At 32.5% G+C, this 19,236-nt stretch overlaps 1 protein-coding gene and 1 long non-coding RNA gene across 4 annotated transcripts in view; both read left to right on the top strand.

Annotated features, from left to right (window-relative positions):
* Window positions 1–9,688, top strand: part of LOC148613761 (protein mono-ADP-ribosyltransferase PARP14-like) — a 57,808-nt gene extending 48,120 nt beyond the window's left edge. For all 3 annotated transcript variants that reach the window (XM_088587334.1, XM_088587335.1, XM_088587333.1), the window contains 5 exons: window positions 514–757; window positions 2,877–3,053; window positions 4,050–4,201; window positions 5,792–5,969; window positions 7,444–9,688. In XM_088587334.1, coding sequence (XP_088443460.1) covers window positions 514–757; window positions 2,877–3,053; window positions 4,050–4,201; window positions 5,792–5,969; window positions 7,444–7,739 — 1,047 coding nt within the window. In that variant the 3' untranslated portion in view covers window positions 7,740–9,688. The remainder of the gene's footprint in view (window positions 1–513; window positions 758–2,876; window positions 3,054–4,049; window positions 4,202–5,791; window positions 5,970–7,443) is intronic.
* A 125-nt stretch (window positions 9,689–9,813) lies between these two features.
* Window positions 9,814–15,629, top strand: LOC148613760 (uncharacterized). The gene is made up of 3 exons (XR_015923440.1): window positions 9,814–12,836; window positions 14,556–14,736; window positions 15,465–15,629. It is a non-coding gene; the product is annotated as an uncharacterized LOC148613760 (long non-coding RNA).
* Window positions 15,630–19,236: the final 3,607 nt, after the last annotated feature.

Genomic DNA, 19,236 nt, shown 5'->3' with positions numbered 1-19,236 from the left:
AACCTCACTGCATGTATACCAATATACTAATCATTTTTTTTGCGAATTTCAATATACTGTACACAGTTGTTCTCTATAGCAGCATTAGAATCAACTACAAATCTAAATCCAGAAGTTCACCTAACCAAAACTATGGAAATAGTATTAAAGTATAGCTGATTCCAATGTTAACCATTAACCCTGTTTATGACTGAAGGTGTAATCAAGGGAACCAAGATTGGTAGCAGAAATCAAAAGAATTTAATCCTGGGACAAAGACCAGACATTGAAATCAGACATACACAACAAAGAACATAAAATAACCAAGATAATACATTGGAAATTGTCAAGTTAAGGCAGATGTGTAATGCACAGTGTATTTGAACATATTTGATGTCTGGATCTAAATGTACAGGGTTTGAATAACCAACAATGTCCAAATCTTACAAGGAGAAAAAAAAGTCAGAAAATGAACGTTTATGTGCTATACCTTTTATTATTTAACAAGTTAATGAGCTAGTTTTGACTTTCTAGTTGAAAGACGTTCAGAAGAAGTTGAATGAGGGTGGTAGAGTAGAGTTCCAAGTTGACACTAATGTAGGTGAAATCAGAGTAAAAGGTATGAAACATTATGTGTCAGATGCTGTAGGATTAGTCAATGAAATTATCAGTGATGTAGAACGTGAGAAGCAGATGAGACAGAGGGCAAAACTTGTTACTGATATAGTCCAGTGGTATTACATGGATAAGGATGATAAAGGAAATGACAAACTTGTAGGTGAGTGTTTTAAAGTCTTGTCTTTAAAATTTATGTTATAAATTGGTCTATCCACTTGTCCGTCTCACTCTGAGTTACGTACTTTGTGTAATCTGTATCAATTTAATTCAAATTTTGCATATTTTTTATTTATAGCACTAATTGAAGATGTACACGTTTTTACACGCCTCACTTGCAATGGGATGTATATTGACAGGGGTCCCTCCATCCTTCATTCATTCATGGACTTTGGCATTTGTGCATATGGGGAAAAGGGACCAATCTCTTGTCTATTACACCTACTACACCACTAAATGGAATTTACTGACACTTTCACAGAATCTTTATTACATGTTCCCATTGTGCAACTTCTATTTTATATTTGGATCCAAATCAATATGGAGGTCAAAAGGGGCAAGTTAATAAATGGGGGAGTGGGGGTACCAAGTAAGTGAGCATTGCTCACATTTTTTCATGTATTATTGTTAAATTTGACAAATATTTGATGTGAATGTTTAGCTGTTGAACTAAGCCAAATTTTGCAGTATATGATATCATATATTGTAATACTTAATTTGTTAATTGCACCGTACTTGCCATAGTTTATACATCATGCTACACTAATATGACTTCAACAAATTTTGCTGATGTGTAATGGAATCATTCTGTAGTTGTTGTTTTCATTGGGATCCATTAATTTTCATTTATTTACAATAACTTGAGTAGAATTAATCAAATCTTTCGGAAATTTCATTATTGTTCCTAGGGACATGACAGGAGGCCCTACAGTATTTGCTGATATTGGCCCCACTCCATTTAAAGTAAGGGGGAAAATGTTACAATATTGTTTATGGTTGATTCCTTTGCCAATGCTCCTTTTGAAATTCTGTTTTTAATTTTGTTTACAGAATGTACTTATCTTTGTGAAAGGGTTCAAAATTGGACCTTTTGTAAAAAAAAACTATTTTTTGGGGTAAAATTTCGAAATTTTAGTCATAAGATTTATAAATGAATTCCTGCTGTTTTCTTCAATTAAATTTTGGTAGTCTATTATTGTTTTCATGAAATAATAATGTGCAACCTCCCTTCAAAAAAAAAAAAAAAAAAAAAAAAACGAATTTCAAACTTTTGAAAAACTATTGGTCCAATTTTGATTCTTATATTAGATTTCTTAGGGAAATTTCCGCCTTCAGTCGCAAAAGCTTCTAATGAACATGTTTAAGGAGGTAGATCTAGGGTAAGGGACACAATTCTTTCAAATCATTGGAATGTTTGTATTCAGCATTTTACATCAATCTTATGCAGTTATGTAAGCATTTAAGTAACTTGGAATGATTTCATTCCGTTTCAAATGGAAGCTTGATATGCTTTGGTGAAATTAAATATAATACAAATTTATCGCTGATTTTTAAGAGTTATTTCCCATACCCAGTCAGAACTACTTGGCCATTTCTGCTACCCTAAAAAATAACCTCGGATGCAGAATGGAGAATTTCTTATTGAAAAAATTGCAGTCAAATGCGAATCAAAGTAGTTCTATTCACCAGGTGACAAAAATTTTTAGTTTAATACACTAGAAATGAAGAACAAATCTTCCAAGAATTTTGAAACAAAGTTAGGAGCTAAGAAAAAAAAAGTAATGGTAAAAAATTCATCCAGATTAACTATAGTTTTAGAATCGGATCGGTCAAAATCTGGACAGATCCATCCACCTAGTGCCTCGGAGGTTTTTCTGTTGTGTAACTGGAAAGGCTGAGATGTTCTGATTGGTCCCATACCCTAGGTCTACCTCCTTAAAGCAGAGTATTATATGTTTTGTATCTTTAATTGAAATTCAAATTTTGTGCAGTAATGTGTCCAAACCAGTTGTGATATCAAAAAAAAAATTGTAGGTTACTATAGTTAAATATGCTAAAAACTAATATTGTGTCCACAATCGTCCAAGTGAACAGTGTTGAACATAAATGCTTTGCTTAGACAAAGTCTTTTTACTTTTTAGACCAATATCTAATGGTTTATTCAATTTAGACATATTATCAGTCTTTTTTATCAATATTGAATCCATCCAACTACTTTTCTGGCTATATCTATTGAATCTTTTGAGTACAATTGCATGTATATTCTCTCTCCTATTTTGTAGAGTATCCTAGTGATGTTAATTTAATCTTGGAATCAGCTGTGAAAGATCAAAAGAAAAATGTGTCTTTCAATGATGCAGATGGCTTTGAATATATCATAGATCTAGACGACTATGTTGAATTCCCTGCTGATGATCCAACAGATAAAGTTAAAGTACTCAGGAAATCCAAACTTGTTGGTTTGTATCTTAAATGGATAGAAGTATTATTTTTTTATTTGTAAACATGTTGGCAATTTTATTCAGGAGAAATGAAGTTTATTGACTGTAGCAATATGATTATACCCTTTGTAAAAATGATGAGGACATGCAAATGTTAAGATGAAGAATGACAGGTTTTTTTTTTATATATATATGTTTAACAGGGGAGTTTTACAGCTTCCTAACTAGCGCAAGTAACAAGTTAAAGTTTTCATAACTAAATGCAAATTTATAAACATGTATTGGTGGACAAATTATTTTTTAGGGGGTTCTGCTAGCTCACCTTGCCAAAGGCCATGTGAGCAATTGCCATCACTTGTCGTCCATGGTCATCATCTGTTGTTAACAGTTTTTCAAAACTCTTCTTCTCTGACATTATTTGACCAATTGGAACAAAACTTAGCATGATTGTTCATTGCGGTATCCTGCATAGAACTGATATGGGGATTTTTTATATGTTTAAAATCATGGCTGCCATTACTAAAAATAGAACATAGGGGTCAGACAGTAGTTTTTTTTGCAATTATTTCAAAAACTGTTAGGATTGGCCAAATTCTTTCTATAGCTGAAATGATCCTGATTATACCTACAAAAATCTTCAGGGATAAAAGTTCAGTATCTTGAAAACTATGATAGATAGAAAGAAACTTTCAATTGCTGAAATGAACCTTATGAAAAGTCTTCCCATAGTCTTCTTGAGTCAAAATTGTTGGACATCTTCTTGTTAAACTTAGTATTGCCTTTGAAAGGGAAAATTCAACCAGGTGAGCAATTAAGGCTCCTGGGAGCCTTTTGTTTTTGTGGTTTTGTCAATCTACAAAATCTTATTTGTAACAAGATTTCAAATTTTGTTGAAAACTGATAATGAAATCAATGGATGTAAAAACTTATTACATACTAGTGAAATTTTTGATGAAACATAAACATTGAAATTAACAAATGCATGTCTTTTTACCAAATTTTTTTTGGTTATAGATCAAACATTTGTACCTCCTGTAACATGGGACTCAATGGATGAAGCTGAAAACCTCAAAATTGTTGAATTAAAACCTACTGATAATGAATTTACTGATGTTACAAGTAAATTTCAATCTACTATAGGTGGAGCAAAGGTGGACTTTCTTAAGGTAAAATCAGCTAAAATTTCATGATTATCATTCTCTGCTTAGGCTTCTTATCCACGACATAAAGTCCTGGAATCCATCAGGGCAACCAATTGAATGATGGATGACAGGTAACTGATTAATCAGTACCAAATGGTTAACCGACATCTAATTTTGACTTTGTTATGTAAAAAGACTAAGTATCCATTTTTTTAAGAATTCAGACATTTCAACAGAAAGTCTGTTAAATATTTAGTCATTTAATTTAACCTATACTTAAATAAAAATTATTGCTCAGGTTTATCATTTCACTTACAAAAGCTTTTTTAAAATTAATATGAATTAAAATTTGTTATTTAAAAAAAAAAAAAATTATATATTTCTTTAACAGTAAAGTCTAAAAGTAGAAAACATAACATTACATTTATAACAACCAAGAATCATGTGATTATACTTTATACAAAAATCTTAAATTCTGATTGGGTACTGAGTAATGAGTTATTTTAGTCTAATTCCCTGATCATCTTTACTTGCCCCGCCCCCATTGAACAGTGATTGGTGGATCGATATATCGCCCCAATGTCAATAATATATCACATGATATATCACCCTCTGATGTCACACTATATCACCCTCTTCTAGGATATATCACCCGACGTCATAATATATCACACTCTCGTATTCAGTATAATATAACACATACTGCCTGTAGCATTTGTGTAGTAGAGTGTGTTAGACATCGTATCACACTCTGTAAATATATCACCCTCTACTTCATCTCATGTGATACTACAGCGTAACACCCTCTACTACAGTCAGTAAAGTGTATAATATCGACAAAGAAATAACAAATTCATATACATCGAAATTCAAGTAGATGCACTAAATGTGAAAAGGGGAAACGGAGACGATCTTCATATACAATGTAGGGAACAGAATAAAATACAATTTTGTATAGAGACTGAAAATAAGTGAAAATGGAAAACAAGACATCACATAAATCTAAAGCACTAGCAGTTGAACTCGCACAAAAAAACCAAGAATGTCCACAAGTTCTCTTGAAGTGTATGCATGTTCTACTCTGCTAGTGGCACTCATCTCATTTCAAGTTAGTATAATTTCATAAGTGTCTAGCTACAATGATATAGCTTCCTGACACACTCTGTCAATGCACAGTCGCAGAGAGGTCAAACCAACAAAAAAGGGGCCACTCCATGTGTGATTTTTACATGGGCAATATCATTCAATTGATCAAATTTCATTCTGTATGAACATGGTAAAAAATAATATATGAAAGAACTATTCAAATGAAGTTCCAGATTCATCTTTTACTTAACTCTTGAACTGTTGATCTTGACAAATCATCTGTCAATAAACCATGCGAAAAATGATTCAATATAAAGAATCTAAATTTTCAGGTTTTTAAATGAAGTGAAATGTGTTGTACTGTCCAATTTTAACACTTTACATGTAATTGAAAACTTTTAGTGGTTAAAAATCTGCTTGTATCATTATAAGTCATAAAACACCATCTCCTCAAACATGATATAATGGTTATAGAATAGTATAATAATGTCTTTTTTTTTTTTTTTTTTTATTTGTTTTAACTTGCAGATAGAAAGGGTGCAGAACAAAACATTGTACCAGCAGTTTATTGCTAAGAAGAAATTAATGGATGATACTAATCCTCCTGGAATGAAAAATGAAAGACCATTGTGGCATGGATTTTCAGAAGATGCAAAAAATAGTATTTGTTCATATGGCTTTAATCGAAGTTATTGTGGAAAAAATGGTAAGAATTAAATCATACATTCATTGTATTTTCTGTAGTGCATTAGCAGTTGAACATCCATGTCAACTCATATAGATAAGTTTGAAACCTGATTAGCTCAGCTAGACTATTGATTGCTATACTGCAAATCAGGTAAATTTCCAGGGTGCTTATTAAGTTCTTTCTAGCAATCTGTCTGAACACACAAAAATATAAGGCCTACGAAATATTTACTTTGGGCTAAGGTATTTATTGCACCACTAGGCGTCCTCTAAAATTAAAAATGCCAACATTTTTTTTTCTCAAAATCCCAAAATTTTACACCCCCTCCTCCCCAAAATAACCCACTTTACACATATACACTTTGAACTTCCATGAATCAATTTGGTAATCATGGCCATGTTAACATTAGTAAATAGCTTAATTATGGTTGCAACTTGTAAATTAAAAATATACTTACCTACTTACAAGTTGTAACAACTTCGTATCTCATTTAAACGGCTTAGTATCTCGTTTAAACGACTTAGTATCTTGTTTTAACAATATAGCTAACTTGTTTAAATGGCTTAGTATCTCGTTTAAACAACATAGTATCTCATTTTAACGACATACCTAACTCTTTAAATAACTTTGTATCTTGTTTAAACAACATTGCTAACTCTTGTAAATGACTTAACATGTTGTTTAAAGGACTTGATATCTCGTTTTATCAACATAGCTAACTCATTTAAGCAACTTAGTATCTTGCTTGTTTAAACATCACAGTATTTCGATGTAGTGACATAGCTATCTTGTTTAAATGACTTTGTATCTCGTTTTAACGACTTAGTATCTCGTTATAACGACATAACTGGCATTGTTAGCTATTTCATTAAAACGAGATATTAAGTAGTTAAATGAGTTAGCTATTTCGTTATAACGAAATGCCAATTCGTTTAAACAAGTTCGCTATGTTGTTAAAACAAGTTAGCTATGTTGTTTAAACGAGATATGAAGTCGTTTAAAAGAGTTTACTAAGTAGTTTAAACGAGTTTGCTAAGTCCTTTAAATGAAATACTGAGTCATTATAACAAGATACAAAGTCGTTAGAATGACTTAGAAATAAGTGAACACCTGGCACTAATGGGCCTCCATAAAATTGTGCTAGGAGAGAAAACCTACCCCAAAAAGAGAAGAATTTTATTGTGGAAAGATATTTAAATAGAAAAGATTGGGTGACAATCTCTTTCTCAATATCATTTTATTTTCTGCATATATCTATCATGTAAAATAATCCTTAATAACAAGAGGAAATAATTGAACCTAATTTAGATGATATTTTCCTATAAGTTCATTTTTTATGTTAGGATTTCATTCTTATTACTGATCTGCCAATCTGTATGATTTCTTTACACATGATAGAGATTGAACAGAAAAATCAGTCATTCGAGGAAAATTATTTTTATGAAGATTTTTATGACGCACATGACCTGGTGAATATTAAATGTATTTTCAGCTACTGCTTTTGGAAAAGGAGTTTATTTTGCTGTGAATGTAGCTTATTCCATTCAGGATACTTACTCAAGACCAGATAGTTTAGGGATTAAGAGAATGTTTCTCTGTAGAGTCCTCACTGGAGAATTTTGTAATGGGAATGGAAACATGAGAGTACCTCCGCAAAAGCCTTCAGCAGCTGGAAGTCACATCTTGTATGACACTGTTACAAATGATTCTAACAATCCAATAATGTTTATTATATTTCATGATTCACAAGCATATCCAGAGTATATGATTACATTTAAGCGCAAATAATAACATAATGCAATGGAGTGGAAATGGACACAAATTTGTACAAGATTATTTGACATTTCAAGTTACATGATCGTCATCCTGTGTACATTATTACATTTTGAAAAATATAAAATAATGATATTTGAAATAAATGCATTGTAAATATGAAAATGGAAAGAATGATACCCTAAGCAAACATATGTATGTACAATCATATGATGTTCTTGCATCAATTATGAAAATAACAATTCAGCATTCTGGCATTGTATGTATTGTACAGTCAAGCTAATGAATAATATAAACTTAGCCTGATTGTTATTTACCACTCCATAATATTGATTGACATATTTAATTTGAAGTGCATTTTCTTTTTAAAGAAGCTGATGTGTTTACAGTGTTATGCATTTAATGCATATTCAATGTAATCCAAATGTGCTGAAAGGTTCTGTTGTCATGTTATTCATTTATTGAGTTATTTTTGTTCTTTTGAAAGTTTTGTAAGTTCACCATATGGATTGAGTATTTATAACAATGTCTTTTTTATTTGAATTCCAGTTATGTATGTGTGTGTGTTTGTATGGCTTTATTTCAATTCATTTTACTCTATTTGTTTAGTGCAAATGTTTATCTCAAATTAACTTAGGGCTGATGTCATCTGTTGGCGTCCATAGTCCTCATATTGTTATCTTTGTCTTTTACACACGTTGCAGTGATTTTGTCATGTCAGTCCTCATATTGTTATTTTTGTCTTTTACACATGTTGCAGTGATTTTGTCATGTCCAGTGGAATTCAAATTTTTGTTGCAATCATCATTGGCATGTGCAGCTTTATGTATAAATTGTAGTTGAAACTAAATGGTACACATTGCTACACATACAATATTTATAAAAATGCATGTTTTTGCTCATGCATTGTTTCATTAGGTACGATTGTTCTTATTTAGTTGATTTGGTATGTTAGCTCATTGCAAAAGTTTATTTCCACACTTGGCTTATTAAAGGTAGAAGGAAATTGTTAACATGTAGATGCTGAAACTTTAGTCGAACCTTTAATAATCAGAAAATCTATTTAAATCAGATACCCTTAAAGGTCCCTTTACATCAATTTGAATGTATTTTGAACCTTGGTAATCCAAACACCTCTCGAAACCAAACCATTGTTGAAGTCTGATAGGTGTTTGGTTTAGCCAAAATAATGGCTTTTATAAATTAATGGGTCTGATAGGATTTATCGTAGAATTTATAGCCCTTATTGTGTAAAAAATGATTTTCCCTTTATTTTTGGTCATAGTTTTTCCCTTTCCTCGTTTGTCTACCCCGGACTTGACTTTTTATGAGCAACTCGGCCGGTGTTTCTAGAAAAGCAGAGGACGTTTATCCTACCGGTGCACCTGGTTCATGCTCCCAGTTTTAGTGGAGTCCGAGTTGCTCATTTGCTTTTGTTACGTTGTATGTATGATTTTAGTTATTTTATTTTCTTTGTTGTGCATGTCCGTTTTCCATGTCTGGCCTTTGTCCCTGGATTACATTCTTTTGATTACTGCTATAACCTTGGTTCCGTTGATTACTCTTTGATTACTGCAATAATCTTGGTTCCCTTGATTACTCTTTAACACAATGAACACTTTGTTATTGCTTCTTATGTAATGTTATCTGATTTCTATCAAACTTCAAACTCTATTGCAGAAATCGTTTTATTTAGAGGGAAACCGTAGCCAGACAATTTGTACCAATCAATCTAACTTCACGTTATTCAACCATTAAAATATTTGGCTATTTGTTGACCTAGCTATTGCCTGTTTTTTTATTGTATTTAACAACTCTTGAACACTGATAGTGTTTTTAGTGACCAGGTAATCAGAGCATCCTTTGTTTATTTCAATCAGTGATAAATACACACCCTCGTCAGAGGGTCAAAAACTTTTTTTGATGTCGAATATTGGATAATTTTAGATTAAAAATTAACAAAGTTTTTTTGTTACGTTATATTTTCTTTAATCGTTTGACTCTCTTTTTAATTTTACAATTTATACTAAACACTTAGTGGATAATAAAATACCCTTGTTGTGTTTTAACTAAACCCTGAAAATGCATTATTGAGCTTACTTGTTTTTATGTTGTTTTGAACCGAACGATTCATCATAATATCTAATTCCAAATCATCTTCCAAATATACCGAAGAAATGCTCGGCATTCCAATGAGACCAAACTGTGCCCATCTCCTTGCTGACCTATTTCTTCACTCTTATGAGGCTGACTTTATAGCTGATCTGATCCAGAGGAAGGAACATCGTTTAGCTAGATCCTTTAATATCAGTTTCCGCTATATACATGACGAATTATCATTAAACAATCCTACTTTTGGGGATGTGTTACATAGCATCTACTCCGAATAACTGGAGATAAAGGATACTACAGACACTGTTAAGTTAGCCTTATATCTTGACCTACACTTCGAGATCGATAGTAAAGGAAAACTAGTGACCAAACTATACGACAAATGCGATGACTTTTCATTCCGTTTTGTCAACATACCTTTCATCTGTCGCAATATCCCTTCAGTACCTGAGTATGGAGTTTTCAGATCACATTTAATACGTTATGCCAGGGCTTGCCGTAATAACGCAAACTTTCTAGCTCACCTGTGAGCTATATCCATTACTTGGCGTCCGTGGTCGTCGCCCGTCGTCGTTCACAATTTTTTTTTCAGATCTCTTCTCCTCTGACACTACTTGACCAATTGGAACCAAACTTGGTATGAATGTTTCTTGGGGTATTGTGCATAGAACCGATTTGGGAATTTTTGATCCGTCGTAAAACATGGCCGCCGTTACTAAAAATAGAACATAGGAGTCAGGCAGTAGTTTTTAACATATATCTCAAAAAACCGTTAGGTTCAGCCAATTTCTGACCTGTGATACAAGTGTTCAGTATGATGAGATCTATCTATCTGTGGTCAAATTTTCATTTCAGTTTGTTAAGCCATGTTGTAGTTATTGCCTTTTTTTCTACTTTATTTTTCTATTTTTAATGTTATTTCTTTCACAAATCTTCTCCTCTGACACTACGTGACCAATAGGAACCAAACTGGGTATGAATGTTCCTTGGGGTATCAAATTGGCTGCGTTACTAAAACTAGAACATAGGTGTCAGACAGTAGTTTTTTCACATATATCTCCAAAACCATAAGTTTAGCAAAATTATTTCTGTAGCTGAAATTACCCTTATTATAAGGTCTTTCAAAGTCTTCAGGGATCAAAGTTGTCAGGTGACTCCTTGTAAGAGTTATTACTCCTGAAAAGTGAAATTTTACAGTTTTCAGCCAATATCTTGAAAACTATAATAGATAGAAAAAAACTTTCTATCGATGAAATGATCCTTGTCATAGTCCTACCAAAGTCTTCTTGGGTCAAGATTGATGGACACCTCCTTTTTAAATTTATTGCCCTTGAAAGACAAACTTTAAACAGGTGAGCGATTGAGGCTCCTGGAAGCCTCTTGTTGTATCGCGCTAGACTTCTTACAATTAAGCTTCTAGAGCAGAGTTATGTAGCTTCAAGATTGAAGTCACCATTACAGAAGTTTTCCTTTCATTTCCTTTTTCGTCTACCCGGACTTGCCTTTTTATGAGCAACTCGGCGGGTGTTTTCTAGAAAAGTAGACGACACTTACCCTACCGGTGCACCTGGTCCATGCTCCCATTTTTTTGTGGAGTCCGGGTTGCTCATTTACTTTTTTTAAATTTGTATGAATTATTTTGGTTATTTGAAGTTTTTAGTTGTGCATATCTGTTTTTCGTGTCCTTGGATTAAATTCTTTTGATTTCCGCTAGAATTTTGGGTCCCTTGATTACTCTTCCGGGGAACCGTTAACATATTTAGTTTGGGTTTATTTATCATTGGTGTTTGTTATTTATTTATTATTATTATTATTTTATTTTCCAAAGATAAACTAAACATTGACTTAGCGAAATAAATAACATGATTTATGAAAATTTTGTATCCATTCACAATCTTTTTAGTATTGCAAATTTTCAAAAAACAGACAAATTCTGACTTTGAAAACATAAATGTGTGTTGGTCAACACGCTCTTTGACTCAGCTGTTACATATAGCAAGAGTGATGGAAGTAAAGAGAACTTTTTTGATGAACTTGTTTTCCAAATGATACGATAAAATACTTTTTGTATTATCCTGGTGATTCAGGCTCCTTACATTTTTGTAATGAAGATACGCTTTATCTACTGATTTGTTTTTGTTGTGTTTCGCTGAGTTTGCCTTTACATATTATACAAATGTCTTGCTATTGCATTGTGGGCATTTATTTTCTTAATTTCTGAAAGCAGAATGTGACAAAAGCTCTTCGGGATATTGGAATAAAAGTCGGTAAGTCAATAAACTGTTATATACCTATTTTTTTAACATTTGGTTTCCGGTACTAGATAATCATTTCTACGTGCAATCGGGTACGACTCCGGATTCGGAGTACATATTTTGAGCGAGAGGGTTTTTTATTGGTCTCGTCAGCAGGATGCCCAGGGAGAATACGTTCGAATAATTTTGTGATATGAAAAATTCTTGTTGGTTGTGACATATGATAATTAACAACTTAAAACCATTTGTAGTTCATTACTTGTTCTCCATCATAAAAAATGAGATAATACACTTTAGTTCTAATAATACATAATGGTTCAATAAACCGGAGACATCAGGATTTATCTATGATAAAAATGAATCCAAACTAGCACAACAAAAATCAGAATAAAAAGAAAGAAACCTTAACAGATACATTACTAAAATGTTTCAAATACTCATAAAGTACCTGGTGCAGTTTTCCCTACTCAACTACTCAACACAATCAAATTTATTTTTATTTTTAAGTGTACTTTTCATATAGAATTGCTATTTATTAATATTTCGCTCCCTCATTTATTGAAAATATTTACATATCTGTGATCAGTACGTTTAACTAATTGATATCTTAATTTGTTCAAAATTCATAAGAATAAGAACATTTTTTCAGACAAACTCTCGTTTCACGTTACACAAGCAGAAATTAAAATGGATTATCTAAATAATGGCAATGTTGGAGAAGGGCCTAGCATGGACGATGCTCAAGGTAAAATATGACTATATTTGGAAACGGTACGCACTTGATTGAGGTATTGATTCTTTAAGTATTGTACAATTTTAATTGATTGACATATATGCACAAGTGATTTATAATACATGTATGAATATTTAGCTTTTCTACTATTGTATTTTCTATTAAGTTTTCCGAATATTTCTCATTTGAAACACTGAAAAACCCCTGTAAAATTGTTACCAACACGACACCACGATTGCAATAACAGGGGTTATAAGAGGAATAGTAGTACATTGTTTTCAGCAATACTAACCATTCAGCGCTACTATAAAAATAATGCGGTACTGTGTAAGAGTAATCAAAAGAACCAAAATTCAAACGGAAATCAAAAGAATGTAATCCAGGGACCAAGACCAGACATGGAAAAAATACACACACAACAAAAAAAAAATAAAAGAAAACAAACCAATACATACAAAGTAACAAAATTAAGTGAGCAAAAGGAACGGAACTGCTGTCTCTGACAATGAGTGCTATCAACAGTACATTGGTCTACAAGATCCACTTTTGCCATACGGTAGTATACGTCCACTAGAGCATGACCAGCTAGGGCTTTTTACCACCACAAAGATCATATCAAACTTGGGACTTTCAAAATCAGCAAGGAAAAGATGACACTCCACACGAGACACTCCAGTCACCAACTTTATCATTGGAATGGCCTTACACTGTCCATGTTCCATATGGTTGCTATCCACATGGATTTATTCCGAACCAACCAATTTGTCAAGCTGATTTCCCTTCTTCACAATATGTTGTTTGTTCAAAGTCCTTCGAAACTTACCAGTCCTGAAATAACTGAACTTAAAGAAAATGTTGATAAAGATTTGAGGCTTAAATTAGCATTGTGGTAAAATACAAGGGTCTGCTAAACTTTTTTTGTCGGTGTTTCTTTCATTCGTGTCAAATTCGTATATCGCATTTGATTCAAGCCAATGTTCTGTTATTTTCTTTATACAGCAATGTTTAGCATTTTTAAAAACAAGTTCAATTTTTGTACGATGTGTAATTTGCATTTGAACTTGTGGTTCTTGTTAGTGACTCTTCGATATAAGAGGAGACGAAGTCAAATTGTTGTAATTTAATTTCATAAGTAACACGCTTTCTAATGGGATAAAAAAAAATTCCATTATATGATAAACCCAAGTTTGAAACGTGACTGTGAAATCATAAACATATTTTGCTGATTTATTCCATAAATTTTGATACTAAGATTAAAGTAAAAGGGTTGACTGTTACATTGTTTTCGGTCTATATGAAATAACTTCAATGCACGTGATGCACACTTAAAAATAACACATGATTGAGGTTATTTCTTCATAGACCGGAAACATATAACAGTTATCCCTTAAATAAAGTATTAGAGACCGTATTTCATCATATAAAAGTACTGATAATGCTATCAGTAGCTCAAATAGACAAATTAGCGATTGCAGGATGAACTATTTAAAATATATTTAGGTTAAATTTGTCTTTATCTATAAATGAATATGATTTTTATTTATTGTAAAAAAACCTTAAACAGACAAGTAAATGCATCTCATAAATCATTCTTTTAATTATATTGAAAGTCTTCTGTAAGGAAGACTTCACGGAATTAGATAAGGAATAAATTTTCATAATTAATTTAGTTATGAGGTTTAGTGTTCGGATTGAAGATTTTCCCAATCAAATTATTCAGTTTAATTACAGGACAGCCTCCATCGGCTACATCAAACAAGTTAACATTAACAAATCTTCCAGCAGGGACATCAGAGGATGATTTATTCTTTTTCCTTGAAAACACAGAATGTTTTTGCGGTGTAGAATTAAAAGACGTCGAAGTAGACGAAAAAAACTAATTCAATAATCATCGTTTTTGCTGATGTTGAAGGTATTCATTTCAATGTTTTAAATACACATTATATAAACACATACAAATATTACTGCAGCTGCAGTCTGATTTCAGTCTAACAGTAATTTACGTGTAATACCAAATGTAATATATAGCTAGGATCTTTAGTTTCCTATCTTTAACAAAATTAAATGCATAATGCTCGCGTCTTAATGTTTTGCTAAAATACAAGATAAAATAAATCCTAGTTAATATTTAACTGAAAAAGACAATATTATTTAAAATATCTCTTACTTCGTCCTCTTACAAGTTATACATGACTCATATTAAAATAGAACGTCTTTATTTCTACAAACCTCAGCATCAGCCTGAGTATATGTATGAATATAAATCAACCGCATGCATCTCTGATTTCGCGAACATAAACGGTACTTCATTTCATGTTGCAATTATCGAGCTTATCGCCCCTTTTGAATATATCACATTTGATCTCCTTTCCTATTTTTTTTATCTGAATAGAAACATGGTCATTGTATTTTCAAGGATTACATGTTTGAGGGACTTGAAAATGATGTATTTGTTTAGTAAAATCACATTTCAATGTAATGCTTTTAAATTTATCCGACATATCATTTTTTTTCTCATTGTAACCGATTTTTTAATTGTGTGCATAGTGAACGATATTCAAATTTTGGATTAGGTTCGAAGTTTTTGTTATTCTTTTGATACTTTAAATTTTAAGTTCATATTGTTACCTATTGTTTTAGGTCTTGGCGTTTGTTTGAGCAAAATACCAGTAGTCTTTCATCAGAACTTAATTGAAGTTAGTGTTTATAGCCCATGCAAGAATGATACGGATGCTCAACACGAAGAAGCCACCTTGAAGTCGATTGAGTCGTCTAAAACATCTGGCTGTACCATCGTAGTCACGGGTATGAATAAAATTATATATCTGAAAATACCATAATTGTCTTTTTCGAATCTCAGTAAGGTGCAAAGGCAGATGTTAAAAATATTGAATATACCAGATATGAAACAAATATATACATTGTCACATTTAATGGTGAAGAGTGATTAGTTTTTATGTTGCAGAAGAATGTCGGTAATCCGATATATTAAATGTAAATTTTATCATCATTTGGAGATGTTAAACATATGTTGACGTTTATTTAATTTATTGTTATGTTCCGCATCATTTTCAACGACCCATCACCCCGTAAGAGTGATTGTTGACTATTACTTAGACGATTAGATAAATAAATATATGTGTTGCCTCACTCCATTAGACTTGTTATATGTATTAGATACTTGGTGTGGCTGTATTTGTATACTGTTACAGATCATCTATTGTCTTATTCGATACCATCAGAGGTTGTCCTATTCAGTTACATCATCTACTTATGTTTGGGTTCTAGATTTACTTACGGATAAGTATCACTTGGTTAAAGAAAGCTATTGTTTTATAGCCTAGTTGGCCGAGTGGTCTGTAATGTTGGACTTAGGACAGGCTGTGTTGCCATAGATGTCAGAGAAGAGAAGGGATTCGAATCCTGCTGAGGGAGCGACCACATTTGCAACTTCGCATCAATTCTAGAGTTTGGGTGTAGTTTAGACTTCATTATACATACAACAATATTGTGGAAATCCTCCTGGGTGTGAGTTTAGTTGTCTTCCATGTTTCAATTTGATCCGATGGAACAGTGTAGCGAACAGTTGTCACATTCTGAGACGTTGTATATATATATATGTGTGTGTGTGTGTGTGGTTTTTTTTCAATGGATTACGTATGTTTAAAATGATGTTAAATTTATATGTTTAAATCATTTGAGAAGAAATTTTAACATAAAAAATTGTATGGCAAAATTTCAAACATTAATTGTATAAAGCCTCTTTTAATGGGAAATAATTGGCGAGAACTTGTTCTGTAACACTTCAATGAAAATTTGAAATATTTTTTTTAAGTATTGTAAGAAAAATGGTTTGGTAATACCTACTTTTCTTTCTGAACTATGGCCCACTGTCCGACCTTTATGAATTTCAAACATATCATTATGACACTTGTAAGATATAGGTTATAGATCTCCATAATCATTATAATTCCAATAATAATTTATCCAACATCGATCTCATCCACATTTCCTGAAGAAAACTGACATGCACAAAGATGAGAATAAAATACAAGAATTCGCTTCATTCCTTATTAATGATAAGCCCGAAAAGTTATTCGTTCTTTTCTTGTTGTGTGTTCGTGTTTGTTTTCGTTTTGCGTTCGGTGTTTCCCATGATTTACAATGTTAGAACTCATATATTCTTTTAAAGTTTGTCCAGGGGAGTAAGTGGCTTGGTTGGTACTTTTTGCGTCAAGATGCATTGTATGTCATCGTCGTATAAGGTAACAAACCTTTTCTGTCCGTTGCTACCGCTTGGACAAGCTGGCTCAGCCATCACTGTTGAACGACCAGATACATTAAGGATAAATCAGCAAAAAAGCCGTGTTAATATATCAATCAATCATAAATAACGATTTAAAATAAACTGATACTATATTTGGGAACATACTGAAACTTTCGGAAATGGTGGAATACTTCGCCATAATTTGCAAAGTACCATTTGAACCAATCAATCGTTATTATTATAGTTATATAATAATTCTTTATGACAATAAGTAGACATACTGTTTCAAACAAAGAAAATTACTTTGGGTGTGCAATGAACATGATGAAGGGTAAGGAATATTTTTCGTCTTGCAAAAAATATCTTTGTGCAGCTTGTTAAAGGCTATGTCTGGTGAAAATGTTAAACACCTATGACAAAAGGTTTCTTTCTAATATTGGATAATTAATTTAAAAATCGGACGATAAGTGATATCTAATATCTAAACTAATGTATGAGAAAAAGCTTATATGAACGGCCGTGATAAGATAAGACGGCGGTGTATTAATCACAAAGTCTAACGAAACCTATAAGTTGCAAGATACACAAACACTTGTACATCTCGAATCGTACACGTGATTGGAATGCTGACTAAATTATTTAAGCCAGAAATGATTTCCATTATACATGTTATACTTGAAGCATATTTAGTCCTTGTATGAAACTAAGTCAATCATTAAATTATAGCTTGTTTATGATTAAAAGAAATCAATGTACGAGTAAGCGTATTGCCAAGTTTTTTTTCCAGGAACCTTATTATCCACTATCGTACTGAACTTAATGTTTTAACTGAAATGAGTAATAACTTAGATGATAAAAGTAAAACAAAAAAAAAATCACTATTTAAAAGAGGGAAGTCTTAATTTTACAAGCTTTTCCACTCTACAAAACTTTGCGCCCCGTGCAGGTCCGGATGTTAAAAGAATAGGCCTGTAGCAGCGCTAAGCTTGTCGTAAAAGGCGACTAAATAGTGCTCAGAACCCTTGTCGGGGGCTAGGGAGCTTTGCCCACAGAGCAACTGGAATGCATGCCCTAGGTGGTTGAATGGGGTACCCCTGGCGTATTACATGCTGGGGTTGTCAGGATATAATACGGAGAACCTGACCGCAAACCATAGTAGTACACCGTGTTGGGAAAGATGCCACGTTCCTCGCACGTTAAAGAACCCTACTGTGGTAATCTCCCGGAGTAGGAACCATAAGGCTCCGCCAGAGGAGGCTAAATTGCCCGACCCTACCCACCTCTCCCTATTTCCAGTGGCAATCAAAATTTGTCGACCTCATTGTCCTTATGTCCCATCCCTTTTTCATTTCATCATCATTTCATGTTCATTTTATCATCAATTTTTAGCTGAAATATTGCTGCTCGGACGTTAAACCCCGACAAACAAACAAACAAACAAACAAAACCTTGCAACCTGAATAAGATAAATTGAAATCGTATATATGTATATGTATTATCCGTTTAAATCAAAACCTAACTAAAGTGATATACGGAATAACTTCGAGACACAGCAAGTCCGATATTAAGTCGTTAAAACGTGCTTTCATTCCCGTATCTGCAACGTGAGTCGATTCGATATGGCGGCATAAGCCATAGATTAAAAAAAACAGCAAGGCTAAAGACTAATTAATGAATGCTAGAGATGTTAAAAATGAGTTTTAATATCGTACTTACAGCTGCAGAAACAATATTCAGTAAAGCATCACATACACTAGATGGTGCTGAACTTCAAGTACGGAAACACATTTCACCAAAGAAGTACCGAAACAAAGCTTTAGTTGATGGTCCTAGCCCTTCAATATCTAAAGACATACTTATTAACTCTCTAGAGATAAACCCACCAAACAAACGATGCTTTTTCAGGCTACATTTGTTATACTTTAACATAACGATAATCATTTCTATATCCAGGTCCGCCCTTTTTTTAAGAAAATCAACATTCATCTCCCATTTAAATCAACCAAAGAATACCAAATCAAGAAAAATAACTCTGGCAAAATGCCTGTTTCATGTTCAATCTATATATCTTTTATCTAAAAAGTGCAACAATCAAATGTGATCAGTAATTGTTTCTGATCCAGAAATATTACTGAATTTTTACTT

This window comes from Perna viridis, chromosome 6 (assembly GCF_037379345.1).
Source record: "Perna viridis isolate PV_CMFRI_1.1 ecotype Kerala chromosome 6, ASM3737934v1, whole genome shotgun sequence".
NCBI classification, from domain to species: domain Eukaryota; kingdom Metazoa; phylum Mollusca; class Bivalvia; order Mytilida; family Mytilidae; genus Perna; species Perna viridis.
The sequence above is the reverse complement of the archived record's forward strand: the minus strand, read 5'-3'. Positions and strand labels throughout refer to the sequence as shown.